We start from the raw sequence: 11429 nt of genomic DNA on the forward strand, positions 1-11429 counted from the left end.
CTCTCTCTCCTTTCCCCTCTCTCTCTCCTTTCCCCTCTCTCTCTCCTTTCCCCTCTCTCTCCTTTCCCTCTCTCTCCTTTCCCCTCTCTCTCTCCTTTCCCCTCTCTCTCTCCTTTCCCCTCTCTCTCTCCTTTCCCCTCTCTCTCTCCTTTCCCGTCTCTCTCTCCTTTCCCCTCTCTCTCTCCTTTCCCGTCTCTCTCTCCCTTGCCCTCTCTCTCCCTTCCCCTCTCTCTGTCCTTTCCCGTCTCTCTCTCCCTTCCCCTCTCTCTCTTTCTTCCCCTCTCTCTCTCCCTTTTCCTTTCACCCTCTTTCTCCCTCCCTTCTACTCTTCCTTCCTTTCTTTCTTGCTTTTCTTCTTTTATGGAAATTAACAGTGAAGTCCCCCAATGTTAGGGGCTGTGGTGGGGAATGGGAGGGGCTGAGGAGGCAGAGTTCAGGGTGGGTCAGTTATTGGTGGCAGCCATGAGGAGGAGAATGCCTGAGGAGAGAGAAGGAGTGACTGCTGACCAGTCTAGCGGGTCAGAAGCCTGTGAGCCTCCCCCTCCCCATTCCTTCTATCTCTTCTTGTCCTCCCAAACTCCTCTTTTCCTCCCACTCCTGGCCATTCTGCCCCCCTCACACACACAGCCCCGTCACCTTCAGTGATGCTTGTCATCTCATCCCACATCAGGACAGTTTTTGGACCTGTGGGGTGCAGATGCCCACAGGCCTGGGGGTCCCTCAGAGCACCCAAGCCTCTCCCATAACTAGGCGTCCCTGATTCCTACAATGCTTTGTCCTCCAGGGACTCTGAATTGCCCCTCAGCCCCACTGGAGCCACTGTCCGTCTCCGCTGAGGTTCCAGGGCCTGCTGCAGCCCCCAGCGCTCCCCATAACAGCTACAGAGAGGATAAGCCGAGTTACCCCACGCCTGTCCAGGACACCCAGCCGCCAGAGTCTCAGGAGGAGGTGCGTTCTCACCATCTGCCTTGGGCCACCTGCTCTCTTGTTCCTATCTGCCCACTCCTGCCTACCCAGCCTTCCAGAAGCCTCCCCCGACAAACCAGACCTAATGTCTAAACCCCAGAGGATCCCCCTGTGGAGCTGCCCAGCCCAGCTCCTAGGCCCCTGACCAGGCCTTCACCCCGTGGCAGCCCTCAGCCCTCTGCCAACTTTCAGCCAGCTGCCGTGAGACCACAGTGTTGAGGTCTTTGCAATGGTCTACATGAGATGTTGAGCTGGGTTAAGAGACCTGGGGAATGACCAGATGAGGAGAGTGAGGAGCAGGAGGTGATGGGACAGGGGGTGGATGGGGAGACTGTTCTTACTGCTAGCAAAGTCACATTTAGAGGAGGATGACTGATTCTATTCGGATGTGATGAGTGGGCAGGGGGTGTCCAGGAAATACCACATGGTGGACCTGAATCCCAGGAAAGGGGTCTGGGCAGTGGCCACAGAGAGGAAAGCCAGACAGATGGACAGGGAGTCCCCACGGATGGTGTGTGTGTTTTCTGTGAAGTGGGTGCAAGGTCCCCTGCGGACAGGGTCTGCAGTGACAGGGCTGAGTGAGGGCTCCCTCGGTCCCTGTGCTCCATGGCATGGGCAGAGGTCTGTAGGAGCTGGCCTGTGAGCATAAGACCCTTTACTGCTCCTGGGAGAAGTGGCTGCCTTTTTCACATTTTCCCTCTTGCAGAGATCAGAGGAAGCCCTGCAGACACCCAGCTCTGGGGCTGTCCCGAGGAGGCCAGGTGGGCCCCAGGGGCCCTCCTCTGACCTGGCGGCCCTCAGCCCTCCGACCTCCAGCAGGCATCAGGAGCAGGACACAGACCTGGACAGCACCCACACAGCAGGTATGCACGGAACCAGGAGGTAAAGGGCCTCTCTGACCTCCCCAGTGAGGCTGAGGATTAGAGTGGCCCCTCTGGCTTCCTTGGACAGGAAGCAAGGGTTAGAGTAAAAAGAATTCACCCCAGGGAGCAACCTGATTCCTCAGAGGAAGTATCAGTATTGCTGCATAACCAACAACTCCAAAATTCAGTGGCTTAAAATACTTATGATTCTATGGATCAGGAGTTGGGGCTGACTCAGTTCTGGTCTTGGCTGGGTTCCTTCTTGTGTCAGTGGTCAGCTAGGTATCTCTGTTCCTGGCTTTTGGCTGGGACACCTGGGACTTTTCCACGTGGTCTCGCATCTTTCAGCAGTCAAGCCCATCTCTTGGCAGCTGGGCAGAATTCTGAGTGGGAGGGAGGGTTCCTGAAGCATATGCTGAAAATGGACCCAGTCACGCCTGCCCGGTTGTGTGGGCCAATGCAAGTTACAGGCCAGCACAGATTCGAGGAGTGGAGAACAGACTCTATCCTTAGATGGGAGGGCTGACAGTCACATGGCCGAGGGCATGGATACAGGGAGGAGAGGAGAATTAGGGCCATTTCTGCACTCCACCAAAGGGACCTGCCAGGACCTGGAGGACAGTGGCGGAGGCTCAGTGGGGCAGGATCAGCCAGGACCTGGAGGACAGTAGTGAGGGGTGTACAGGGCTGGGCCAGCTGTGGGCAGGGGAGCCTTTAGGCACTACCCCACTCCAAAGAGATCTCCAGCCCCCAGCATGTCACTAAAACTTCTCAGCCCATAAAATTTCTCAGTATGATCTTCATCAGCCAGAGGCCTGGACGCCGGCACTAGACCTCAGTGCTCCCCCTCAGGAGTATACAGTTGTTCCTCCTAACCTTCCAGGCTGGCTGGCATCTCTCTGCACCACTACTTCCCAAACTATTCTACGGGACACTGGTGCCCAGCCAGTACTCAGTGCCCCTGGGACAGCCACAGGGTACATGAGCAGTTCAAAGCTTGGAGAAGCTATCTTAGTGCCCCACACTCCTGTCTCCCCAAAACTTTTCTGCAAGGACCCATTTGCACTTTGCAACATTAATTGCCATGGGACACCTTTCGGGAAATGCAAGTGTGGACCAGGGAGGCAAAGGACACCTAGGTTTTCATATGTTCCTGGATGCAGGCTCCCTGAGGATCTGTGGTGTTAGATTGGGGTATCACGTCAGAATCACCCCTGGCCTTTGTCAGCCGTAGGACCTGGCCATGTGTGTTTTCACAGAGTCCAGTGAAGTCCAGATCCCCATGTGGCCATCTTTATGAACTATCACCACCTGCCACCTGCTACCTCCTGCTCCCCCCAGGGCAGGCCCTCCTCCCAGAGGTGGCCTTGTCCCTGCCTCTCCCCTCCCCCAAGCCCTTAGGCCTCCTAGGAGATTTGCACACACTGGGCCGGCTGGGCCTCTGGTGCCCCCGTGACTGGTGTGAACTGGTCTGCTTGTGCCTCCTGTTACCCCCTGCCTGATCCAGATTGCTCTTGCTGCTGTTGGTGGGAGGAGGAAGGACAGCAGTGGGGGGCGCCGCCAGGATTCCAGCAGGCTAAGAAGATAGAAAAGGCAGACACAGGAGGAAAGGAGGAGGTCCCAGGCAGAAGAAAAAACAGAATAATTAATGATGATCTTCACACTCTTAGGGGCTATGGGGGGGGCCCATTTCACTCCTGTGGGATGGCAGCAGGTCAAGGAGTGAGGATAGACAGAACACAAGGATGTGCTTGCAGGCCTAGGAGAGGTATCCAAAGGGGCTGTGGAGCCTCCCCCACAGGCAGGAGACTGGGAGGCCTGGCTGCTGTTGGGGTGGTGTGACCGGGGACAGAGGGACCCTTCTCTAGCCCTCTGATCCCAGAGTAACTGTATTTTAGGAACAGTCCTGTGGGTTTGTATTTCCACTGTTGTTTTGCCATCTGCAGGTGTGGTCTCCAGCCCCCTGTCACCCCGTGGGCCTGTGTCTCCGTCAGTCTCCTTCCAGCCCCTGGCCCGCTCCATCCCCAGGGCAAGCCGCTTGCCTGGACCCCCATTGTCATCTCCGTCCACTGGTACCTCCTCCTCCTCCACACCCACTGGCTTGGCTTCTGCAGGAGGTGCTGGTGACCAGGCCAAGGTTACCATCTGCTCCAGTGAGACAGGGGTGCCCACCAACCCTGTGACCACCAGCACAGCACCCACCAGAGTGCCCACCAACTCAGCACGCACCAGCACAGCACCTTCCAAGTTGCCCATGATGCCTGTGAACACAGTGCCATCCAAAGCGCCTGCCACCTCGACCTTTGCCAGCACAGCACCCTCCAAGTTACCCACCAGTTTGAAGCCCCCTGGTACAATGCCCTCTAACGTGCTTCCATCCAGGTTGCCCACCAACTCAGTGCATGTTGGCACAGTGCCATCCAAAGCGTCCACTGGCTTGGGGTCTGACCACAGGATGCCCGCTAGTGTGGTGCCCAATGAGGTGCCTGCCAACACAGTGCCCACCAGCAAGAGCAGCAGCAGACCAGAGGTGAGTCCTCGCCCCTCCTAGCAGTGACCCAAGCCCCTTCCCCCTAGGAGAGCTTGCCCTCCTGGCCCTGTCCTTGAACCCTCCCCCAATCCTTTTCTGTGTCCAGCCTGGCCTAGTCTAGGGCCTCTCCTTGAGGGTGTAGGGACAGCTGAGAACTGGCCTCATCTAGAGCCCACCTCATGTTCTCCAGGAGTAATAACAGTCATTAGAACTTCTAAGTGTGGATGCCTCGAGGGTGTCAGGCATGGTGGGGCACCTCCACCGTTCATGTGCATTAACTCATTTAGCGCTCACAGCTCCCCATTAGCCTTAGCAACCCCACTTTGCAGATAAGGAAGTGAGGGTCACTTGAGAGCAGCCAGCGAAGGGTAGAGTGGGTGGTCTGCCTGCCTTGATGCCTTGCTCTTCACCACCAGGATGTCTGGCCTGCCCCTCCATGACCAGGGCCTAATGGGTAGCAGCCCAGGCCCAGCCCCCCACAGCTGTCCCCTCCCAGCCCTTCCCCTAGTCCTACTGCTGCCATCTACCTGGAGGAACCAAGTCTGTGGGGCTCCCTAGGTGAATGGCCGGGCCTCTGGCCCTACAGAATGTTAGTGCAAGATGGGGCCACACCCCACCAAGGGCTGCTGCAGGGCCTTGGTCCCCTTCTCCTCCACTGCTTTCTATAACACCAATGAGTTGGGTCCCCAAGAGCTAGTAGCCCCAGGGCCATTATAGGCTGGGACTGGGAGGGTGCAGTACTAGTTCATTCCCTGGCTTAGGGGTAGGGCTGCCCAACCCGCTTGTCTCCAGCCACTACCCCCACCTCCCATCCCACCCAGCACCTTCCTCTCTTTCCCAGGAGACCCCAGCGGCTCCAGCACCTGCAGGCACTGGAGGCAGCTCTCCTTGGCCAGACAGCAGTTTGGAGACCGTGGGCTCAGAGCAAGAGCTGACCAAGCCAGGGGTGCTAGTATCCCGGATAGACAGCCAGCCGTTCTCCGGCTCCTCTGAGGACCTAGCCATCAGCCGCAGCTACTCCCAGGACGCAGGGCCCAGTAACATCCCAGAGGAAGACGAGTATGTGTCCAGGTCCACGGACTCCTTTGAGATCCATGTGACTGAGAGCCCCACTGCTGACCTCCTGGATGGCAACCCTGGATCACGTGCCGCCCCACAGCCCCCGGTGCAGGAGATGCCGGCCATCACGGTGGTCTGGGCTCCATGGCTCGGGGCAGCTGCGGCTGCGGCACTCATGGCCACAATCCTGACCGTGCTGTACCGGCGGCGCCTACTCCATTGAAGCCCCTCGGGCCCTCTCCACCACACATCTGCTCCCTTCCTAGCAGTACCCTGGCCTCCCTCTCTGGAGCAGGCCTGTCCAACCCCCTTGTCCCTTTAGCCGGGCCAGTGGGGGTGGGGTCTGAGGGAAAGGAAAGGCCCAGTGGGTGGGAGACAGGGTTTCCATCCCAGCTAGTGGTCTCTATGGGTCTTGCACCATCCTTGGCTTTCTGGGCCGTGGGCTGCCCCTTGCACTCTAGACCTGCTCATCCCTGTTTGTCCAAGCCCATGGGTCAGGAGATCCAGCACCCCCGATCCTACCCATGTCTCCAGGAGGCTGAGGGCAGGTATACAGGATGGGGACACACAGGGGGCCTGAGGCTGTGCACTGGAGTGGGTGGGAGGGCCAGCATGGCAGATCTCCTGTGACTGGACTGCTTTGGGTCCCCTGCACCTCCTGGTCTCCACCAGGTCATCCAGGGAGCTTCAGACGTTCCCTGGAACCCTGTAGGCAGCTGCCAGGCCTGAGGACCACCTCCCTGAGTCTGTCTCCAGCCCTCACCTCCATATCCCGCCTCCTCGCCCGTCCTCCTCCTCCTCTGTCCCTCCCTCCTGGCCTCCGTTATTTTCTTCAGCACTCTCCACAGGTTGGGGAGGGGGTGCCTGGTGGGGCAGAGGTTTGGATTTCCATTCTGCCCCTCCTGGGCTGTGTGGCCCCGGCAGGCTATCTGACTTCTCTGGTTTTGCCTCCTGATGTGCACTGTGAGTATCACTGGGTTCTTCTGAGATTGAAGCATACACTGTTTGCTAAGTGCCTGGTCCAGAGTGGGTGGCCACCTCTCCCTGCCAGCCAGGCGGAGATGAGGGCATGCGGTGCAGGACGCACAGTGGACAAGTGTGATTCTGAAGTTTAGGGCAGCCTAGGCTTCATCCTGCTCCACCTCCCACTAGCTTTGTGATCTTGGGCAAGATATTAACCTCTCTGTGCCTCAGTTTTCTCACCTGTAAAATGAGGTGAATAGTAGTATGTATGTGCATATATACATATGTATATATATGTATGTATCTATATCACAGCGTTGTGAGGATTAAAGGAGTTTTATCTGTGTAAAGCTTAGACTGGTGCCTGGCATTTTCTCAGATTGGATACATGTTATTGTCATGTGTGTGGAAGGACTGGAGCCTTGGCCTCCGCTTCTGGAGGCAGACCCAGCCCCTGCTACCTCCTCTTTATGTTTGCCCCTTACTTTACCACGGGCGGTTACGGGCGGGTGTGGGCGGGTGCGTTGGAGAATCGGTAGGGTTGGAGGCGCGTCCATTGGGGCAGTCGCACAGGGTGGGGGTTGGGTAGTTCTCCCCATCCCCTCACAGGCAGGTGGGTCATCCTACCTCTACTCCAGCTCACACGCATTAGCTATATTTACACGACAAACATGGTGGGGTGGATTGGGGTATTCTGTGGGTTCCCTTCAGGCATCCATCACTAGGTGAGGGGGAGGGGCAGACAGGAGCCTCTGCAAGAGCCGTGGGAACCCTCAGGGGTGGGGGTGGCTGTGGCTAACCCCCAAGCTATCTGCCTTCCTGGGCCGTGCCCCGGAGTGCTGCACCCTGCTTGAGCTGCTACAGCCTTTCTCTGTTCTGCCCTGGGGGTTCCTCAGTGACCTTGTGATGTCTGCCTCGGGACTTCTCTTAACCTATGGCTCTGAACCCAACGACCTGCACCCTGAAAGTGGGAGTGGTCCCTACCCAGCTGCCTGCCCCACTCCCCACAACCCTCACTCTTAGCCAGCCACCTCTCCTCACTCCCACCCCGCAGCCCCAGGTACCCATGTCAAGCAGCTCAGTGAACAATTACGCACAGGCACTAGTTTTAATGTGTTACCCTCCCAGGGTAATTTTGAAAACAAAGTATCCCAAGAAAGCAATGTGTAGCCCCAGAGAATGATGCTCAGATGGCTCAAATAGTGGAATTTCAAGCACACTGACCAGCCACTGTGGGAGTTACCTTTGGGTGATGGGTAGAGGAGGTATGGATAGACTTCCCAGCACTCCTCACAAGCTGCCCAGAAGCCCTGACTTGGCCTGCATTCCACACCATCCCTATTTCAGCTGTTGTCAGCCTGAGGCCTCTAAAATGCCAGCTTTACACAGGAGTGGGAATTGGCCAGCATATCAAGGCGTGTGGCCAGGAGAGGGCTTGGGATGGTCGATGTCAGGTTGCAGACCTGTGTTTAGAGTGTGGCTTTCAGCTGCAGGAGATGTGAGGGGAGGACTCAGTTATGGCCTGGCTAATGTGGAGGCCAGAATCTAATGAGAGAGGGAGGACCTCTACCCTAGGTGTGGGCCTGGCCACCCATAGTGGGTACTTGGGATCACCTGCTACAGAAGTGGTTGTAAGCTGCCATCAAGTTGTCCCCTAACTCATGGTGACCCCATGCACAGTGGAACAACACACTGCCTGGTCCTGTGCCATCTCCATGATTAGTTGCAGATTGGACTGTTGTGATCCATAGGGTTTTCACTATCTGATTTTTGGAAGTAGATCACCAGGCCTTTCTTCCTAGCCTGTCTTAGTCTGCAGATTCCACTGAAGCCTCTTCAGCATCATAACAACACACGAGCCTCCACTGACAGACAGGTGGTGGCTTGCGCATGAGGTGCGATGGCCAGGAACTTAACCAGGTCTCCCTGCGTGGAAGGAGAGAATTCTACCACTGAAGCACTGCCCCCAAGCTGCAGAGGTACTTGCATGTAACCCCTCTTCACCTTCTTTTTCCTGCTGATGTTGTTACATCTTCCTCAAAGCACAAGCGCCTCCCCTGCTTCTCTCCTAGGAAGCACCAGCAGACCCTGCCTGATGACCTAATGAAGCCAGACCGATGCCACACTTCACCTTGTTCCTTTGCTGGATGCAGATTGAGGGGACTTCTAGCCAAAGGTCAGAGAGATGCCCTTAACCTAGCCAGGCCTCAGATTATTAATAGCTTATTTTAAAAAATCACTTTTATTATGGAAAAATTTCAAAACCAAAAGTAGAGAGACTTGAACTCCCACTGCCCAGCTTCAATAATTCTTTCATCCCTGCCCGCTTCCCCGTTTTCTGTAAGGTCATTTTTATGTCAGAGATTGAAGGGTTCAGGAAGCCACAGAGCAACATGGGTCAGGAGGATTTTGTGGCAAAGGCCCTCTATTTTCTCCAGGGCGGCCTTAGGTAATAAGTAACCAGTGCTGTAGGGTAAAAACATCACAAAGTTTAGTAAAGCAAAAAGTAAGTTTTATTGGGCATATAGTCAAAGAGGCAAAAGTGGGAAGTGGACAAGCATGCTGCCACAGTCATGCCTGCCTGAGTCTAACGAAATTACAGAGAAAGCAAAAGTGGGAAAACGGACAAGCATGCTGCTACAGCCATGTCTACCCGAGTCCAAAGAATATTACAGAATAGACAAGAAAGGGAAAACGGACAAGCATGCTGCTAGAGCCATGTTTGTCCGAGTCCAAGGAACATACAGAGTCATCAGTATATATTAACATTACAAGTGGACAAAACCATTGAAAGCTTCAACTTTTCACAGATTGGCTAGAAACTGTGATCCTACATTTTGAATTGTCTTTCTTAACAATTATTGGCACAGGTTTCAGTAATGACGGTCAGGAGAGTCTTCGTTGGTCCAACAAATTTTCTATTCACTAAATGCTAATAGAAGAAGATAAGAGTGGAAAGTCTTTTGTGTTCTGTTTGAATGGCTTATGTGACAGGTTCCCTAAAAGATATTTTCCAAGATTATTTTAGCTACTGTCTTTATACTTCAGGGCCCAGTTGATGTGTCCTCGTGAGCCCTTGTGAGCCCAGCTCCAGCTGGGTTACATTCTCTGTGCTCAAGGACAGGGAATACTGATTCCAATATTATTTTCTAAATCACCAGGCACTCTCCTCTTGGTTTCTTTGTGGGTGACGCTTCTGTCCTTGAACCAGCTCAAAGTGTGATCAGCATTGGACCCCTGTTTATTGAGGAGGTGCCTGTCCTGGAGAAGTGACAATTGATGGGGTGCTGCCCAGTGACAGCTTGCCCTCTTGTACCAGGGGCTTCCTCTAGGCTCTGACAGCCCTTCCAGCAGACAGAAATTTCCATGCTGGAGAAGCTTCAAACTGCAACATGACTCCTGCTCTTATCTCCTGGGAATGTAGTCACTCAGGCCTTAAGGTACCATGCGTTCCATGGACACGCTGTCACACAGCTGGTGGCCAAGAAACACCTCGACCTCCAGGGAAAGTAGTATCCAGGGTCCTTGACAATGATCCCAAGTGATAACTCCCCTGTGCTCACCTTACTGTTCTTTCCCCTTTAGCCCAGGGCCACGAAGCTCACATACGGGGCTGGGACATGGTCACCCCGAGCAGAGCATTCTGAGCATTCCTCACTTCTTGCTGTGGCAAGGGTTAATTAACAACAGCAATCATAATAATGGCTACCACTAACCACATACCCTCGCTGTGTGCCAGGCATTGTGCTAAGTGCTTTACATATATTAACTCATTTAACCAGCATCAACCTAATTTACAGCTGGCCTGTAAGACTGGGAGGGAGGAAAGACCAGGGGAGACGGACCCTGGGGCTCAGAGCTAGATGGTTTCTATGCCCATGACCCACAGCTGATTGGGTATCTGGAGCCCAATGCCCCATTTAAAGAGATTTTAACATCAGCATATCCCTGCCCAGTGTGCCAAGATCTACCACCTGATATAACTGTGTAACAGCATGCAATATATGATCAATGTATTCTCAGGGATGTGTAGCAATACGATTATACTCATTGTGTGTGTCCAGCTTAACGCCCTAATGTTGGGTAAGGTGGGGCAGGGGGCACGATCCTAAAATCTCAGGCCTCAGGAGGCCAGTTTGATTTAGTAGACATTATTTGTTAAAGGATTCCCCTGTCCTTGAAGACAGAAGGGAGGTGGAGAAGGGTGAAAGTGCCTCTTACCCTCCAGGACCTGTGAACTGTGAGGGCTGGGCCAAGTGATGTCAAATCCTTCTTCCTCCAGAGCTCATTTCCATCATCCTTGAGTGTCCTTGGCCCTGGACAGGCTACACCAGCTTCCTCCACCTCCGCGCCACCCCCTCCCCCATACCCAGGTGCCACTGCTTCATCTTACGAATCCATCTGAATCACTGATTTCCTAGCAATCAGGCGCTGTCTTCTATTTAATCAATTCGCTTGTATTTTAACATAAGAAGAAAGAGAAAAATAATGCTTTCATTTTCCCATGCAGCTGGAAATCGGCTTCTTGCAGGAGGCTTGTCCAAAGGAACTGGGAAAGAGAGAAAGTGTGGTAATTGCTGCAAGAATTGCTTTAATTTTTTTTCTACTTGCTGTCATGACAATGTTCTTAAGATTGTGAGCCCACAGACACTCATCTGCATATAGCAGGCCCCATTACTACTTCTAGAATTGGGGGTCCTTCAGCTGTTTCTTCATTCAGCCTGCAGTTATGAGGGCCCACCGTGGCCAGACGCCACTAGTAGTTGAGGTTAGTGTGGTGAACGTAAGCAGAACCTTTGGGTCCTCCCCTACTTTCCCTCCTGCCATCTCTACCCAGAGACAAGCCCTCTGACTCTCAGGGTGTGGCGGGCTGTCTCCTCTGCTGGCTCAGTGGACTCTGTCCCTCCCATCCAGTCCAGGGATGTCAGTCTCCCTTCTGAATGTTCACCTTTCTTATAATTTAGTCTAATGTAAGCATTTTTTCAACTACACAGGTAATACATGAAAACATGCTTGGTGTAAAAAAAATTAAAACCCCAAACTACACA

The 11429-nt window shown here is 54.1% G+C and overlaps 1 protein-coding gene across 1 annotated transcript in view; it reads left to right on the top strand.

Annotated features, from left to right (window-relative positions):
* The window catches only part of MAVS (mitochondrial antiviral signaling protein), an 8996-nt gene extending 3355 nt beyond the window's left edge, over window positions 1-5641 (top strand). The window contains exons 3-6 of the mRNA XM_012557476.2: window positions 785-948; window positions 1673-1829; window positions 3776-4359; window positions 5201-5641. Of these exons, the coding sequence (XP_012412930.1) occupies window positions 785-948; window positions 1673-1829; window positions 3776-4359; window positions 5201-5641 (1346 nt within the window). The remainder of the gene's footprint in view (window positions 1-784; window positions 949-1672; window positions 1830-3775; window positions 4360-5200) is intronic.
* Window positions 5642-11429: the final 5788 nt, after the last annotated feature.

This window comes from Trichechus manatus, unplaced genomic scaffold (genome assembly GCF_000243295.1).
Source record: "Trichechus manatus latirostris isolate Lorelei unplaced genomic scaffold, TriManLat1.0 scaffold00104, whole genome shotgun sequence".
In the NCBI taxonomy this organism is placed as follows: Eukaryota; Metazoa; Chordata; class Mammalia; order Sirenia; family Trichechidae; genus Trichechus; species Trichechus manatus.